The sequence below is a fragment of the Falco naumanni genome, chromosome 8 (genome assembly GCF_017639655.2).
Source record: "Falco naumanni isolate bFalNau1 chromosome 8, bFalNau1.pat, whole genome shotgun sequence".
Lineage (NCBI taxonomy): Eukaryota > Metazoa > Chordata > Aves > Falconiformes > Falconidae > Falco > Falco naumanni.
Genome location: NC_054061.1, coordinates 41,045,426 through 41,065,230, shown reverse-complemented (window position 1 = coordinate 41,065,230; position 19,805 = coordinate 41,045,426). Strand labels below are relative to the sequence as shown.

The following is a 19,805-nucleotide window of genomic DNA, read 5'->3' as shown; positions in this document are numbered from 1 at the left end:
GCCAGATTCTTTTTTTTTTTTTCTTCAGATTTGCATCTCTGTGCGTGAACTTTCATTAAAGCCAGACAGGTGTTCTGTAAAATGTCTTCCAAAACAGTAACATGAAGAGACACATGGATCTCTTTGCATTGAACATTTGGTAAAATTGCTGTTTGCTATGTGTGTACAGGAACTTTACAAAACTCATTGCTATTTATGAGCCAAACCTTGACAGAATTCTTGTAGGACTGAAGGGAAAAGGAAAAAAAGAAAAGAAGAAAAAAAAGAGACCAAAAACCCAATAAAACACTATGGAAGTTAGAATGAAAAATTCCTACACAATTTTATGTGCTTACATCATAAATATGTTGCTGGTAGCTTATTGTACTTGCATTCCTTCTACTTTATTTAATAAAATACATAAGAAGGTACACATTGCCATGCCTGCCACCATCTTTGAGCCTGAGGGATTTTATGTTGCTGATCAAGCCCTAAAGATTTAGCTCTCTTAGCTCTGTGGGCTAACAGGATCAGAGCACAGTAAAGCATTTAGAAGGGGGAGAGCCCGGGAAATGTGCAGAAAGTACAACACAACAGAACAAATGGGAAAGGAATCATGACTCACTACAGGCAGGTCTCCTACATTTACTCAGCAGAAAGACACAGTCCAGATTAACCATCTCAAATAACATTTATTTTCTCCTTGAAATGAGCATAACACAGCTAGTGGATAATTGCTGCTTTGCTGTAATCATTGGGCAGTGTCAATCATCTGAAAAAGGTCAAGAACATTAAGCTAAGTTAGCACGTGATCTCTAATCCCACGGGGACTCCATCGGGGGCAGAAAACACAGCAAGGCAGCATTTGTCACAATACATCAAAGAAATTCAAGCCTGACAGGAATTCTCTGCAGAGGCAGGGCTACAAAAGCTGGAGAAAAGGCTCTGGATACCACACTAGTTACTTCAACTTTAATTCATGTAGTGGAGACAAGAAAACAGAGGCATCAATTTTTGGGAGACTATTCCTGTAAAGTCAGGAGATTTTTCTGAAACAAAGGCCACGAGTTGAAAAAGAAAATATATTTTTTTTTAGATACCTCGTTCTTCTTGCTTATTACATTTAAACCAAGAAATGCTTTAAAGAGAACTGCTGCCTTTGGAGTATTCCAAATGCACTGCAGTCAGTGGTGCATGAAACAAGGGAAAATGTATTCCATAGAAAGAATTTATTAAAAAGATACTGAAGGACAGCAGTAACGTAGTACTCAGCACTTCCTTGTCCTGTTCCTTGGGTAGAAAAAACACAAAACAACATTTTGAAAGGAAGGGAGTTACCTTTCTAAGACTTTAATCACATCCAGAGGTACAAATAGATAGCTTTTTTCATTTAGTAATTTAATACATTCCTGCTGCTTTGTGATAGAAGTGGCCATGCTTATCCTAGTTTTGTGCCACTTCAATGCTCAGTTAGTGCCTGCCTCAGGAAACGCAGGTTCTGGTTCACACTTCAATTAATTTCCAGGGCTGAATCCAGGACTTGAGTCCAGACTGTTTTTTATTCAGTAAACTGGGAAAAAGTAAACTAAAATGCCAGAACATTCGTGTGTGTCTGAATGCCACAACAATTATTCCTATACAGGCAGAATCAGTTCACACTGAAAAGAAAAGAAGCACCTGGAAACTGAAAGAGATGATCAGGAAAAAGCAAAATTCATTTTATCCCTTCTGTGTGAACCTACTGAGCGTAACAGATTTCTACCAAGGCATAATTTCAATAAACACAGAGAAGATTCTAAGTCCTTGTAACAAGGTTCAGGCAAATGAGAGGGAAAAAAAAAGAAACTGACAGGGGAAAAGGAATAGTTTTCTATAGAAAAATTATATGATCAAAAAGCAAAAGTAAAAAATCTGAAAGAGTTAAGAAGTTCTGGTTTATTAAAAAGGCATAAGTGTTAAGCAAAAAAAAGACCAGCTGGGAACAAAGGAAAAATTAATGAAATCTAAATGACAGTGGAATAAAAGAAATCCCACGAGTAAAATGACCTTTACTCCAAGTAACTTTTTAAAGTAAAGATAATAAACTAGTGCCCAGAATGTAGAGGACTTTTTCCTGTACAAATTGACTGAGACATGACTAAACAAGAGTTTCCAGTGAGGTCCAACTTTCCCAGGCCCAGAATGCCAGCCCCAAGGCTCCCCTGCAGTCTCCAGGGCAGAGCAGGGCAGAAGCACCATGCTTTCTCTAAGACAGTTTCTTGCTGCCTTACTCTGGAGGGGAGCATCCACACCTGTTCCAATGAAGTTCTTCAACATAGATTTCTTTTTTCCCTAAAGACTTACATTATTTAAACATGAGAATAATTTGAAGATGAGAATAAAGAAGAACTCTGCTTAATATAAAGCTTCTAACAGAAGTACCAAATGAACCCTTAAACCACAATTCCAAAACAAGGATTTTTGCAAAACATTTGTCCAAAAATGCTACATTTCAAGATCTAAAGAGGATTTTTTTTAATTCCTGTTGCTATAAGCAAGTCCCAAAAATCAGTCAGACTCTGTCATTTTAATGTGGTGCACAAAAGCAGTTATCATAAGATTTCTGTCCCAGCATACCACAAATAGAGATTGCTGATAGCTCCTGAACATCACTGACATCAACAGTAAAATTCCAAGTGACACCAACAGAAGCACGTTTCCTCCCCAAAAATGCAAAACTGGGTAAAGAGAACTGTTTTTTTAAACAGACAATCTTATACCCCCAGCACCTATATTTACTATAAGATCTTGGTTAAACAGACCAAAATTTCCAAAGAAAACACATCTATAATTTTAATTTGGCCAGAGTCAATTGCAGGATATCATACAGAATTCAGATTTGTTCTTTTACAGTTTATAACTAATTGTACAAAGGCATTTCTTTCATTTATATTTAAGACATTTTTGTGTGGTTTATTATTTACTTCATCGGGATGCCATCTAAAAATGCCTGAATATTGCTTAAATATTTTAAAACAATTCTGCTCTGTTGTACATTTGCACAGTGTCTAACTCAATTAGATCATAATTTCTTAATCTTTTTGCAAGGCTAAAAAGGCACTACAGTATAGGAAATAGTAACAACTGTAAGTTGCACAAGAGCACATACTGTTTACAACAGGTACAGCCTAACAACCATTCTCACACAGAAATTACAGTTTTAAGAGGTGAGCATAACAATGGATTTTTAACTTTTTAAAATGAAGTCTTCAAAAATACTATGCTGAGCATCACTTTCAGACAGTTTTATCACCTGCACTGTATACTGTATGCTGTAGAGTCCCATCACCTAAGAAAGGGCTAAAGTTGTAAGTCAAAAACCTACAAACGCATTCATGTTTTATGATCTGTTGCACAATTACAGAACGGGTTTTTTCAATTGTATTTTTCCAGTGGTTGTGTCTTCCTGCAAAAAATGTTAACAGCCAAAGTGGCCAATTACGGTTTATTTTATTATTACTCTAGTCAGTCAGTTAGTTTGGTTTGCTTCTCCACTCTTCCAAAGAACCGTCCTGTAACGGGAAAAAGCATACAGGAAAGATTTCTTTATTCTGCACCTCTCAGCCAAGGACTATGGTAGATACTTCGTGCATGCATGCACAGCCACATGTAATCATGTCCATGGAAACATATATAGATAAAATGCACACAGGTACATGCATGCAGATTTATGGTTCTGGACATGCTTTAGAGTTTGGCCTGTTATCCTTTCTTAGAAAAATATGTACAGCTAATAGATCAAAAAAGATTTCTCATGCTAATTCTTCCTTCAGAGTAAATTAAAGAATTTCTATGCTGAGAGAGATTTATTCCTCTCCACTGTTTATATTATGTTTGATTTATGTTATAATTTTAAAAATCAGAACTAATTTAGGTATCAGTGAGCCACAGCATTTATCTGGTCTTCCCAAGCTTTTTCAAGTAACCTTACATTAACATCAACAGAGTTTTATCATGGAAAGACTGTGATTTTGTTCCTGCAAAAACATACTCCAAACTAAAATGTTGATTTATTCCAGATGTGCTGCTAGGAAAGCTAAACATAGGCACATGCATATTTTCAGTATTAGGATTTAGAGGTGAATCATTTTTAAAAACTAAACCTCTGCGAAAATACATTAATACACAAAGATCATTGACAATCTGAAAGCTTATTAAAGAAATGCAATACACTGATCTGCTCTGCAACGTCATCTTTATACAATGTCGCACATCTACTTTTTAAGTATATAAATATTGTTTTTAACAAAAGACTATTCTTAATTAAACTTTACATAGCTGGGGAACAAAACCCAGAATATAAAGTTAGTTCAAATTATGCACTTACAGCATAAGAGGCTTTGTCTCCTTGTAGTTTACCTTCAAAACATTAAAACACTCCTTAAGTAAAAATATTTTAAGGATTAAATTAATAATTACCCTTGTTATAAAGTGTTTTTTAATTCTTACAGGATTACATTAATAAATCCGAACTGTATTATAAAAGGTTGAAAAGGGACCCTCTTAATTATATTTAATTTTCAGACAGAAGAAAGCTTATGTAGAAATCAGGATTTCCCCTAAACTCTTGAAGAAAAAGTGTATTGTGTAAATATCTCCACTTTGTGGAGGTATGAATTCTTTACCCCCAAAAAGACACACATGAAATACACAGTAGTAATATGAATGCATCTTGCAGAAACCTTTCTCAGATTAAAATCTAAGTAGACAGGTTGCTTAGAGTTGTCGTATTCCAAAAAAAGAAATTCTTCCTTAAATCTAAATCTTATTTTAAGAACCCAATGGCAAATTAACCATCTAAAAAGACAACCTCAGAAAAGCAAATATTTTCTGCACTTTCCACCTCTTGAAAATGACAGATGTAACATCTAGAAATGGTTTTCAGAACCTGGCAGTCTGGGTCTTTAAAGCAGAAGCTTGTCCTAGCTATCTGTCTTACTCATTAAATAAATGGAAAGGAAGAGAAGCGTAGTTAGATTGCTAAAGCTTTGAAAACATATATCTCATTATAATTTACGGTGCTTAACAACTTAGGAATTTCTGGAAATCCCACTACAACTGTCTGAAATGGATGTGACATTGCAAGGGAAAATGGAGATGGAGAGAAAGTAATTGTAAATGTTTCCCCTAATTTAGAGGAATTAAGATCTTTTTAATAGACCTCTAAGAGTATGGGTATTTTTGCCCCAGTGCCTCACATTTTAACACAGAAAACACACACCCATTTGGCTGGGAGAAAAACATACGAAGCACCTTCACCTCCCCACTTCCCCATCAGTAGAGGCTCTACAGGTTTCCGTGTTACAGCAGGCATGTGGGACTCGAGTGCTTAGTGAACCAGCCAAGCTAGTGCCTGTTGCACAAAAAGTGACTGTCCTGGATTTGAAGATCCATGAGCGCCAGGTGCCCATGGTACATCTGCCTGTGCTGCCTTCCACTCAGAATGATCTGAATCTGCCTTAGGCACCTACTGAGACAAAGGCTTTCAAATTCCTGCTCACCAGCATGACGGACAGAAGGACGGGGGCAGCTAACAAAACAGATGGGTCTTGAAAAAGCAAAGGCAGGCTTCTATAACCTACTAAGGAAACACACTGCAAAGTCAAGATGCCTCGAGGGTGAATATTTTGCCAGTGGTTCAAGCCAAGTCCTAAATGATTGCTGACCTCAGCAGGACTGGAGGGGTTTCTCCCTCTCCTGGAAAACACTCAACGCCTTGAAGCCTCTTTCATGTATTGCCAGCTAGAGCTGAACCAAATGCAATTTTCCATCCCCTCAAAAATGAACAGTGATGTAGAGAGAGGAAACCAGCAGCCCATGTAGAGTTAAAAAAAATTGCTTTTTTCCTTATAGGAGAAAAAATTATTATGGTGGATTGTGTAGGAGTAGAGAGTACATGACTCATGATTCGTTATTGTGGTGCAGCAGGGAGGCAGAGCTAAAGAGAAAGCAGAAAGGACAAAAGCAATGCTTCCTAAACCAACAGTTTATATTGCTGTTTGTGGCTATGGCTTGCTGGGGTACATTTTTCACCTTGTTGCCATGCTGTAATTTGGAAGAACTGACAAGAAAGCCTTCACAAATTTTTCAGATCATACATGTAACTTATGTTCTAGGTTAATTTACAATAGAAATTATGTAGAAAAAAAAATTAAAGCAATATCCCTGGCCCAAGAAAGCATTGAGGACATACTGAATATGGAGGACAAGAGCATCTCACTGAAGTCATTAAAGTTAAGTACCTTTTAAAGAGCCCCTGATCAATCACTGCCCTCCCAACAAATCTCTCCTTTTAACAAAACATTTTTCCAGGTTGTGGCTGGGCAAAAAGTCTTTTTAACTGCACTTATGTTCATTCCTGATTTCCCCCACGTTGCTCCAGGAATCCAGAGGTGTTCTATGCACAGTCCTAGCATGAGATTAGGTCTCAGACCTTGCCAGCCAATAGCAAAAAAAGTCAGCAGACACAGAACTTGGAAGGACCATCTCAGACAGACACACACACATTCCAGTGATGGAAGGTGAAGCTGGGGTTATTGGAGAGAAGAATTTGACCTATATTTCTAAATTAGCAACAAGCAAAAAATTCAGTACTAGCACAACTGTACGTATGTTAAAAATGGAATGGTTTTGTCTTCTGATTGTTTTGCAGCTTTCACCAATAATGACAAGTTGGTTTATGCCAATTTCATTTATCAGAATTTCACAAGGTGAAACATTTGGAAATATTAGTCGTCACAAATACCGAAAAGGTTTCTTGTCAGTAAAGCTCAAAGTCAAACTTCAAAACCCAAAGCTTATGACTTTGGCATTCAGCCAATGCTATGTGATAACTTCTTTGCTTTCATTATTTCATTATTCTTCATGTGAACTTTCAATGAGATTTTGTGAAAATGTCCTGCACAGTTACTAACAAATCTTCAAGGTGAACCACCTTCCCACAAACATGGGACTACCTGGGAAGAGACAACAGACCCATGCAAAGGGACCAAACCAGGCGATTGCCAAGGCAAGAGAGCAAGCATAGCTCAGGGGAAAAGCAAGTGAGATTTCAAGGAATATTGAGACACAGGAAAAAGGCGACAAAACTCGATGAGGGGCACTACAGAAAGATGTGCCTTAGAAATTACATATAGAACAAGCTAGAGCATGTAATACCTGGTAGGCAACACAATAAAAGAATTCTGTGCTTGCAAAGCCACAATGGTTCTTTTTGAGAGCCTTTTGCAAAGACCTACAGCTGTACAACTACATCTGACATTACAGGCATAGACTAACACACATCTCCCTCCAGCTCTTTACTTCCACAGTTTATATTCTACCCCTCTAAGTCTAACGAACATCAGAATGAATGGGGGACCCAAGGGAAGTAGAGGCAAGGAAGCTCCAAGCCGGGGATCTGTACTGACAGGGTAACTAATTTTTGCAATAGGCTGTAGCATCCTGGCAGCCAAAGGGAGGGGAGACCTTGGTCAATGTTCCTGTCTGGCCAAGCAGAACTAGTAAGCTGATTTGTTTCTACATGGAGGCAAAGCTGAATCAAGGCCAGCAGGTTAGTAAGATTTATCTTCTTTCAGTCCTGTGAGCTGCTAGGTTTTATTAATTTTCAGGTAAATAATGTCAGTGGCAGACAGGTCCACTATTATGTTCTTTCTATAAAAAACATCCAGTCTTTGAGAATAAAAGCCTACTTCGATATCTGGAGCTACTCAGATTCTTACTAAAAAATATATGAAGATTAGAGCTCAATCACAACGAGTTTTTCATATATTAACCCTAACTGTATAAAATGAAAATTTTGTTTAAATATTTTTTAAACTACTATGACAGGCTAGAACAGATGTAAAAAGAAGTAATAACTAAAATAACTTTTTTTTAAAAGTATAATTAAATACTCTGGGATTTTTATTTTTTTTTGGTCAGCAGGACATCTACTATCAAAATTAATCTTAACGCAGGTTGTTAAATAAAAAACATCTCTATAAGCATAAAACATTCTAAATTAATTTTTTATTTATTAAGTTTAAATCCTCAGCTTCTGCATCATATTTAGAGTTGTACTAGTGATGTTTATTTCCTAATTTAGCTTTAAGTCTTTTGTGACTTTCATTAATCAGTACACATCACCTAAATTTTGTCGAAAGTATCAGAATGCATATTCTAATGTACGGTGATTTATATACTGGATATGGTGTTTTATGTGTCCTGAGAGATGTGAAAGATGGGAAACAATTTCCCATGAAAAAAATTTTTCCCACAGCACTTAGGCAGATAAAATGTTATGAAACAAAAAAAGCTTAAGCAAAATCTTGACTTTTCTGAATCAAGGATCATTTTGTGATTTCCTTTAACAGAGCCAGAATTCATCCCCAATTCATGCCTGGATCTCCACGTAACAACCTTATCTCCAGCCACTGCTCTACCAAAGCTGCTTCTCAAGCCACGCCACAGTAATACCCACAGCAGTTCTGAAATCCTGCCACAGAAACCTAGGATCTGCAGCTGACCACCTCCAGCAAGGACAGCCATGGAACTGTCATTTTCATTCTCAACTAATATTCTGGGCACAAGCAAAAGACCTTAGAGTGTACTTTGTGCCAATCCTGTTGCGTATCTATATAGTCCAAAATTCTCAGTGCAGAGAGAATCTGAGGTCTCCAGACACCTACAGATCAATCCAAATATTTTTAATCCATGAGAGAAAAAGTAGGTGTATCCATTTTGTCAGAAACTTACTACTGAATGTGCATTGAAGCAACAGCAATCAGTGACAACATCACAGAGTATGCTGAGTGCAACTGTTGTTGACGTGCACATCTGTTTATGAAAACTTGACTACCTGCTCCCAGTCCTTTTGCAATTAAGTACTTTAGTATCCAGAATCAGTGCTCAATTCTCATCTAGGAATACCACCACTGATAAAGAATATATTTCAGTAGTAATTTTGTCTGTACACACAATGAAAGATAACATGCAAAAAATATGATTATAACCAGGGACATAGGGTTCTTGGTTTGCTTTTAGAAATGCTTTCTTTGCCCCCTCATTAATGCAATGGTCAGACAAACGACCTGTTTAGTATTACTGACTGATCCCGACCTTACAACTCAGGAAAAATTAATTATGTGGAAAAATCATTCATGCTGAAAATCTGCATGCCAAAGTTCTGCTAACAATCCACCTCTGAAGTACTGCAAAGCTTAAGTAAAAAGACACAATTAGCAGTACACATTGCAAGTATCATTACTGACACCAAGACAAGTACCACATCTCTTCTGTTCCCATAAGTACTGCAGTTCCCATCCTATCTCCCCAAATTTTTACTATACTGCACAGGGAAAGAAAACACAGATCTAGAGAGACTGAGGCAAAATTCTGGTCTTGCAGTTGTTCTTCCAGGCAGCATTAATCACCATGATATTTTCATGCTTTCAGCAAGATTTGTACATGCAATGTATTTGCACAATGGCTGCCCCAAAATACACAAATAGAAGTATTTGCTGGGCCAAGAAATTTCAGATGGAAATTTTAGTACACATTTAAATCAGTATTTCAGACATTTGAATGCTGATAATCTAAAATTAAAAAATAGCAAAATACTTACAATTTTAAGATTCAGAAGAAATTGAATACTGTTTTTCATATTTCAACAACCTTTAGTTCTTCATATGAATTGTGAGTTTTGAAGTGTTGCTGATACAGTGCTACTAAAACTCTGTCAAAACTAGTCTTCGCTAGAATATTCACTTACTAGCTATTGACATTTTTAAAACATAAACCCAATTAAATGTCTGTCAAAGAGCTAATTACATAACACATATTAATTATCTAATTATATGATTTTTACAAAGCTATGCAATTAGCACCTGATTATATAATTTCATATTTTACACTTGTTATGTCATTAGGAAAAGGTAAGTTTTCAGCAAAACCCAACACAGTGTACATTGGTTAAGAATAGGACAGTGACATTTGTGAGTCACATCCACTGTTTCCAAATGGAAAAGTGCCTAGATGTGCTGTGAAACAAATGGACATGCTATTAACAGCAACTCGATATTAAAATTTATAATCTATTCAGATATTTTTATGTCACTTGGTATTTCTGGATGCAGTGTATTTAAGATACACTGATCTCTTAGAGTGGACATGAAATTTATCTGAGAAAGCTAACTGCATTATGTCAGATTCTACACTGAATAATTATTTGGTTAGAATATTATGAAGCATGTGATTTTATTTTAAAGAAAAGACAACTATGGCTAACTACAGAATTTTTCAGTGTTCCAAACAATTTAAATTGATGGAAAGGTGGGGGGTCACCATCATGTTGCAATTTCTATTTCTGATTCTAGAAGCAGATTTTTGAAATAATATTTTCACTGATATTTCAAAGGAGCAACCCTATACATTTAGGATGGTGGGGGTAAATAGTAATTAAATACAATTTTTAAATTACGCACTTGTTCAGATTTTGAGATGAGGCTTTAGGTTGTGTGTAGTCACACACAAAGCATCATAGTAATTCTGATTGCCTTAACACTTGAGTCTACAACTGAGCTTAAAGATGTGATTCTCCAGAAAACTGTCCATTTTTAAAATGCTACCTTACCTTCATCAGTAAAATGACTCAGCAAAAGGACATTTTTCTGGGTAGGCTCACCCCAAAAGAAACTCTGGGAGTCAGTATCATGGAGAAGGGAAGGCAGGGAATTCTTCTGTCAGGTGTTCTAAGGACACCAGATAGAATAGTTTCACTTTGTCCACAGATGTGATCAAGGGACTGAAGACTACAGAAGACTAAATGCGAGATTCAAAAAAGGGGGCTGTGTGCCTAAGTCCAAAACTGTCACTGCTAGCCTGATCCACTGGCTGCCACTTATCCCTAGAGACACCAAAACTCTACATGCCACCCCAGAAACATCTTACCTGAGATCTACCCTTGCACATGCTCAGACTTGCTCCAGATTGAGCAGAGAGATACCTACCTCATACATGCTACACTGCATTACATTTTACATCCTTTGTGACTATCTCATACCCACTGACACATCCAGGCCCCTTTCAAAATGCAGCCATGTCTGCATCTTTTTGAGGCACTGCTGAAGGAAGCAGGAACAAGGAGTTCCTGTGTATCGTGTTGGTATTCACATTAAATCATCAATATGGCCATCATGCACCAGAAAACACGAAAGTCATAGAGTCACACAGCCAGAGAGAAAGGGCGGGGGGGCAGAGATCAAGGGTAGGCATTTAGAAAGCTCAGGTTCATGCACCTGATGGATGGAGATACATCTCTTTGGAGATACATCTCTTTAGACCAGAGGCAGTTAACTTTTCAGATGTAGGATGTTCAAATACACCCCAGATCTCAGTATTTCTTTTTGGCTAGTTCCTGTGGCCTTTATGACAAAAGAACCTTCCATGTCCCACCACTATCAATTAAAATCTGCAAGTTTCAGTCTCAAGGATGGGATATCATATGTGAAACAGAAACTCAGGTTTGTCCAATCATTATGACTTGGGGGGTCACACAACTCAATGCAGGTGTGTAAATACAGTAGTAACCAGAATAAGTTTGGGATCCACCAAACAAACTGAAATGGGCCTCTTTCAGAGACTGAATTATCAGGCCAATATCATAAGACAGTTCTCACAATTTCTCAGTTTCTTCTACGTGGTGGTGTTTGGTGGTTTCTGCAGTGTATATTATCAAGTGTCAGTAAGTTTACACATTGGAATTGCATTTCAATAGTTTTAGAAGAAAGAGACAATGTAATGCACAGAAAAATAATCTCTCACCTTCTAGATCTTCCTTTTCAAAATGTGTTTTTAGAATAGAGCGAGTTCCACCTCTGTCCACAACAGCCTCTTCATCATTTCGCTGCAAAACAGAAAAAAGGACAGGTAAGCTGCTTCTCATTTGGAAATTATTGGCAAGATTGTGCAGTACTATGAAGTAAAGATGGTTTTAATATTCATTTACTCTTCTTACTCAGGAACAAAAAACTTTTTAATTTTCCTTATTAAAATCTATTCCTTATGCACCAGTTTTTATTGAGGTATGATTACAGCTAAGTTCTCCTTTTAAAACCTGCAAGATGATGAGTAAACACTGGTTACTGAGAATTAAGAAAAATGTGAGTCAATAGGACATTGAAAGAGCTGAGAGAAGAAATGTCTGATTGAGGCAGCTTTATTCTTGTACTCTTGAAGAACAGGACTGCACACGTATTTTTGTCTTTATACAAGGATCCTGAGCTACACACAGAATTCCCAAATTATTAGCACTAACACTCATACTTTGGCAAAGCTAGAGAATGATACTCAGTGACAATATGATATGAAAGAAAACTTAAATACCATGAAAACAAGTGTCTTCACTTACAAGTGAATTGCAAAGCTTTTGCTTTTCTTTACAAACACCAAGCTGTAATTTCAATAAAGGCAGATAGCACATACTAATAGCAGAAAACAGAAAAGCTATTCTTCCTCAGGAACATATGTTTCATGTTTAATTTTATACTACAGTCATACATGCCTTTTAACTGTATTCTTTGCTGCACTGTGAAAGTACTATGTGATGAATTAGTGTAATGTGCTTAGGCTAAAAAAGCCACAGAAATTAGTGATTTCAGTCACTTCTGACACCGGGGGGGGGGGGGGGGGGGGGGGGGGGGGGGGGGGAGAGGGCAGGAAATAATATCAAATTTCCCTAAGAGAATTATTTTGAGAGTTCAGCAAAAAGGCACTGGATGCTGTGCTAAAATGAATATTGGCTTCACTATGAGTTTGACATCACCAATTGTAAAAAAACAGTTGCTAAATACAACCTGTATTTCACAATATGATTTAGAGTGGTTTCCAGTAAATGATGAAGAAGAAAAAAGGATGAATTATACAAAAACATCAGTTACTATATCATGAATATATATTTACTTGTCATTAGTGGAAGGGTTTTAGTAAGTGATATTAGAACTAGAACTGCTTGATTTTGATACATAAAATTGGTATCTTAAAGGAAGTCTGAAGCAGGGGGATTTGAATAGCAATGTTACATGTTCAATATATATCTATATATAGAACGCAATAGAATATAACAAGAAATTAAACTACATCAGCACCTCTCCTTAAAGAGCAGATGCCCCAGGCAAAAAGATTCACATCTAGAGCTGGATGCCGTACATTCTGGATGTAAGTTTTTGTTTCAAGCTCCTCTCTTTTTTAAAAATAGCTGTCATGCTGTAGCTATCTTATATAGAAAAATCCTAGGAATGTGTCACACCAAGCATCTGGGCTGTTAAAGAGAGACTGAGAGTGTTACAGTGTCTTTATTAGAGCTTTCCCGCAGATAATAGTATGTAACTAAAATATCACAATAAGAAAAGGTCTTCCATTGAAACTGTTTTGTCTTTTAATAATTTAGAATTAGCTAATAATCTATTAAGACATACCAGGGCAGTATAATTTTGCACAAATCATTCGATCATCTTAGGTAAAATGAATCCATTATTTTAAGCAGTTAGACATAACTGGGCATCTTTGTCATGCTGGCATGATGCCATGCTCCTGGGTGAGTGGTTAGGCAGAATGCCAAAGCCCAGGTATTACAGCCACAGCAGTAGTGCTATTCTGCCAGAAGACATAGCCATCAGTATTTTACTGGTCCTGAAAAGGCCTTATGGAAGCAATGTTAGGGAAAATTTACAATGGGGAAAATACTACATTGCTGGACAGTTTAAAACCCTTACAGATCATCTAAGTAAATTAAAAATAAATTAATTAATAATCTATCAAAATATGCTCATACACTTTGACTTCTCCTTTCCTATGTGTTTAGTTTTCAGCTTCTGGCAATCTTTTTCTTCCCTGCCTCCTCTTCTTGTAATGTCATAGCAAGTCTTGGCCTTGCCTCATTCTCAGAAGTGGGTTTATTCCATTAATATTACAAGGAAAAACAGCTTAATTGGGAGTTGTTGCCAATTCACTTGTCAAACTGAGCAAAGTCCAATTAAACAGGCCTTGCACTGTACACTCTCACTTCCCGGGGAGCAGTATGAAAGCCACCTTGCATTTACCAGTGCAAGAGTCACACTATATTTAGTGTAGAAGCAATTTCTGTGATTCCTGTAATGCCTCCTTGGAGGAGGGGAGAAGAGAAGGGCTAACCGGTAGTTTAGTGCAATTAGGTCTTAATCTCATTTGAAGGTAAGTACTGTCACAATAGAAGTAAAAACAGTGGGAGACTGCTCTGCTTTCCCATGAATACTAGAGAGGGAAACTTAATTTCAGTTGGTAACGTTCTGCATATTAGCTTTTCAGGAAAATTATTGAATTATTATTTTTAAGTGTTGCAATACATTGCCGTTTCAAACAGAAAGTATAGGCAAGACTAACCATAAGACAGTCATGGAAGACAGAATTCATGCTCTGGATGACTTTTAACATACCAAGCAGCCACCAACCTCCACACTAACATCCTCAAAGCCAGGAATCAACTGCAGTTCTTGCCCATCAGTTTCAGCAGGATCAGAATAAGGCAGGAAAACTAGATGTTTTTCACAACCATGCCATGTTTATGTCAGAATTCTACTGTTTTTTCCTTTCACCCCATTTGAAGATGAAGAAGGTCAGAAATTTTACATAGTGCATAAATCTGCTAGGACTGGGGTATTCAAACCATACTGACTTACTGCAGCAGTCTGCAAACAAATGTGTGGGCACACTGACCAGGTATGAGTCCTTGGAACTGTCCATTATTGCAATGAGTTGCTTGCTGAGTCCAGTGAACACTGTGGTCTACTGCTTAAAGCATGGGAGAGGGATCCAGGAAGTTCTCGAGTGCTAATCCTGGATCTGCCACCACTGACTTGCTGTGTGGCCTTGGGAAAGTCACTTAATCTCTGTGCCTCAGCTTCCCCATCTGTAAAATAGGGATAATAATACTTACTTATCTACCTTCCTCACCGGGCTGCTCTGCCATAATTAATATTCACACAGCATTTCAGAACTGTAAAGCACTACAGAAGTGCTAAGTCATTCAATTTAGGAAAGTTTACCCATGTGAAGAGATGATGATAGGAAACAACAGATTGATAAAAATCAACATTTAGGCATAAAATGTTTTTTTGACATCAAACCAACATATATTAATACCTTGTAGTAGTTTTACAGTGCACAGCTTTGACAACTTCAGTGGACAAAGTTTACATAAAAATAAACTTGTCATATATTTGTAAACAACCTAACATTTCTCTGTCTTTTTAATTGTATTTGTTAATATTTTATGGTTTTATATAGTTATCACACAATGATTTGCCTGAAATATAGGCACAAAACTATTCCCCTAAAGCAATAAAATATCAGCAAACACATGGCAGAAGAAATAATATATCCAGAATTAAAAAAGTAAGAAAAAGCCAAGGCTTTCACATGGAAACCACAAGTTCCTTAGAGATCAGGGGTCAGCAACTCTACTCAGTCCATGACTGCACCTCTTACATTTTCAAAATGACTGCTGAAATGACCTTCACACAGCAGCATCTGCTGTATAAATTTCACAGAAAAAAAAATCTATTTTAGTGAAAGAGTCTTATAAACAGTTGTTACTATTTTTATCCCTTCTTACTAGAAGTTTAAACAAAGCAGTGAGTATAGAAAAGCAGACAGTAGAGTCATCCTCTGCATCTTCTACAGTGCAACTGCATGTTATAACATTGAAATATGTATTTGAAATTGAACAAAATTAAAAGGAAATAAACCACCTTCAAAGACGTCTGGCTTCTACTTTTTGGTATGCAGTCATGAAGGAAGAAGGTCGCCATGAGTGCTAGGAGTACCGATTTTTCAATCCTTATATCAACAACCTACTTATCAGAGTATAAAGTGAGGCTGCAACTCTTGCCAGGAATTGTGTGTGTCTTGGTTAGAAGGAATAAAAGGCCCACGGCTTAGAAACTGAAAACAAACATCGGAAGTGTGCTTTCCACCAATGTACTAATAAAGCTCACTACCCAGGATATTCCAAAGCGAGATAAATGACCTCCCAAGAAAGCTTCCAAACATGACCATGACCCTCTTTAGCTATGATACAGCCCTAACTGCAATTCATAATGTGTTGCAAAGACGTTGATCCTTAAACCTGTCTGTCACCTCCCAGAACGGTGCACTGCCCTTCCACACCTCAGTTCAATTTAATTATTGGAGAAAATACACATTTAGAAAAGCTGAGAAACATCATTTTATGACAGCTGGGTTTGGGTGGGTTTAGTTACAGCACTTATAATTGTCTATGCTTTCATCATGTGGTAGATGATTGAGTGGAAAGAAGTGGATCTGTACAAAGGCATATGAAACAGATTTTTAAATATGTATGTGCTAGCGTAGACACATACACTTGTAGAACTTCAGTATATTTCTGGATGATGGAATTAGGACATATTCCTCATATTTTGGATGACAAGAAGGTAGATTAAAGTCTAGGTGACAATACACAGATCTGAAGTTATGTATACATTTATTATATGTATTCACTAAAAAAGGAAAACCAATACATGAGCTTAAAATATACTGTTGCATGTATCTTAAAAGCTACCTGAACACTGCACATTCACTGAAGATCATCTGTGCTGATCGCTACAGTAAATGAAATAATAGTATAACAATAATATGTATTAGAAAATAGGAAATTGTTAGGACAATAGGAAATTACTATGCAGTTGCAATGAATACGTCTCACTGTCCTTCCTTTGGTAAGTACTCTGCTCCACTGGTATGATATTTGGTGCTAACCTATTTTGAACAGACAAGTAAAAATGGGTAACACTAGATTTTTCATTTTACATGGAAAACTAGAAATTTCTTTTCTTACTCCTTATTATCTAATTTTCATCACACTTGGCTACTTTTATTTTCTGCCTCCAATATTTGGTCAGTGTTTTCAATAAACTGGATGATTGCTTTCCTTTGAAATACAACACAAAAATCAGCTACAAAGAGTATTCATATTCCAGAATTTTTTTCAGAGTTTTTAAACCTTCAGTTAAAATCCTTTCCCTTTTTATTTAAATTCTTAATGCGCCCACAGCACAAATCATAACATAACCAAAAAGAATCCTTTTTCAGCATCTTCCTTTCTGTAAAACACATAGCAGAGCAGAAGCCATTTTGATTTTTTCTGCACTAGAAATAATGAGTATGACACACCTGCTGACTCATAAGGAAAATAATCATGGTATTAATTGCTTCTCCATATAAGCCACTTATTGATGATTAGACAACCTACATAATTCTCAAATACCATCTGGAACTCAGGAACGTCTGTCAGCATAAAACATTAAATACTGCATTCCTATAAACGATAGAAAGCTGTAATATAAAATTAATTTAGTTACTTTGTATTATCAATAATTACATGACTTAAAAGATGGAACTCTGTAATATATTCATTTCAGTTTATATAATTTATCATTAAGTCAGTGTTATAAACCCTGTGTATTCAACTTTCAAATGGTCTGTAATGAAATTCTGAACATTTATCTAGCCATCACATACATATCATGACTGCCTTCTCAGTCTGAAGATATTCCAGCATTATCACTTTGTGTTGTATTTATTTCACAGACCCATTACATGATATTTGTATTTTTAAGATCATTTTGATTAAGTTCAGCTTAACTTTTCATAAAAATGGCATTATTAAAGATACAGAAAAGTGAGCTTTTTGAACCTATGAGCTGCCAAGAGCATATTGGAAATATCTTGTAAAGGCAATTATCCTAAATGGCTAAAAAACTGTTTGCATGTAGATGGATGCGTCCCTGTTGTAGGAGGCAAATCAGTTCTGACTGCCATGTTCAACCTTGTCCTTTAAACTGTCCTTGAACAGACAGTCACACAAAACTGATTTAGTGCACCATGTGTATGCCCACAATTTAAATGCTATAATTCTTTTCTCTTTCTGAACACAAGCACAGGGGAAAAAGAAAAAAAACAACTGTTTGAATATTATTGTGTTTAATTGCTTGTATTACATATAATCATATTTAGCAATCTTTTGAGGTAGAAAATACAGTTAATTTTATCTTTCTGATGAAATTTAATTGCTTTTCCATTCCACTAGCTATACTATATTCCTTTCCCTTCTACCAAAAAAGATCCATCCAAACACATTTATAATGCAATAAGGTCTGTTCTGTATTGTTTTTAAAACTGTCCCTTTAATTGTACTGGTTTTGTGGCAGCTTTCTGCAGTAATCACTACTAGTTAACATAAAGCACGTATTCTTCTTGGTCAGCCCTACTCCACATAGTTCAGGCTATGCAACAGTGTAGAAAGCAATTAGTTTTCATTCCAGATTTGCATCTTCCTCAGGGTTGCATGTCATATACATAAAAGCATCCTTCTCTGTCTTTTCCCCCTCTTTTCTCTTTTTATAGAAAAAGCCAAGATACTGTTTAGCGTAACTCAATAAAGAAATACCATCTTCTGCAACACTGCTAAAAATTGCACTAATCAGCATTGGCTTCAAAGAACTGATTTGCCACTGACCTGAGACTGAGCACACATTTAATGAAATAATACAACTCCTGTAACATATAAACATACATAATCATTGCAGACATTAAATCTAGACACATAATATTGTTATAAATGTAATGAGATGGAACACAAGCAGAAAATGCATGCACTAATAACACAAAGCAGTTTTACAAACAAGTGAATGCTCATGTAATATGCTAATACATGTAATTCCTGTGTTTATCTACATTGAAGCATCCTGTGCTGGTTTCATACCATTATGCACAATACAGCCACTATGAACTGATGCATAAATTAATTCACAATTACTAGAATATTTCCTTATCATTTGATAAGGAACCTTCTTTCTTAGAAAAGCCATTTTAGGTAGAAACAATATGTTTCTTACATTTGCAAGACAAATATGTTACTTTATCTATTCTTCATGCACCTATTCAACTGAATACAAGATTTCTATCTAAAGAATATAAAATGGAAAATCAAGACAAAATAGTAGCTTAATTTCATGCTGTAGATGCCCCACTTTCTCTCTCTGCACTTTCCCACCAGAAAAGGACTCTGTTGTACTAATAGCTGCAGCAACAAAATAGGGGGGGACAACACACGGACATGACAGACACCACAAACAAACCAACGTTCCCACTCAAAAGGCTTGATAAACCTGATGGAGCATTGGATATAACAATGAAATAATGTTGTTACATTCTTTCTGGATTCTGGTACCTGTTTTAAGCACCTACATTTAATTGCAACTATGCTTGACATGTTTTGCATGCCTCGGAGTAAAATTATCAGGAATGCCTAAATTATTTGAGCACCTTACAAAACCTGAACAAGGCACTTAAGCTATTATGTTCCTTTGAACATTTTCAGTCATATTATGAACACTTTCAGTCATATTAAAATTCTTGAAACTTCTTCCCTTCCTTCTTATCGTATCACATCTGCTGGAGTTGTAACCTCATCTTTATTCAATTGCTAGTCTCAGTCAGACCCCTGAACAAATGTGTGTTCCTTGCTAGTATTTAAGGGATGTAGAAGTTGGGTCACATCCATATGGGATTTTACTCCCTTTGCTTCATATTTTTCTTTACTACACTGTCAAATACTTAAAAGTTACGGAGGTGAGAACAGCACAGATTTCAATCTGAGGCATGGTTATTTTTTCCTCTGTGGTTATAATTCTAATGTCTTGTGTCATCCTAGTGTAGTCCCATTAACTGAAATCCTCTTTTCTCACTTCATA

At 36.4% G+C, this 19,805-nt stretch overlaps 1 protein-coding gene across 6 annotated transcripts in view; it reads right to left on the bottom strand.

The window, feature by feature from the left end:
* Positions 1-19,805, bottom strand: part of SLC4A10 (solute carrier family 4 member 10) — a 162,018-nt gene that overhangs the window by 90,896 nt on the left and 51,317 nt on the right. For 4 of the 6 annotated variants that reach the window (XM_040602738.1, XM_040602742.1, XM_040602736.1 and 1 more), the window contains exon 2: positions 11,821-11,902. In XM_040602738.1, the coding sequence (XP_040458672.1) occupies positions 11,821-11,902 (82 nt within the window). Of the gene's footprint in view, positions 1-11,820; positions 11,903-14,748; positions 14,942-19,805 lie in introns of all 6 variants that reach the window. The other 2 variants (XM_040602741.1, XM_040602740.1) reach the window with 1 other exon arrangement.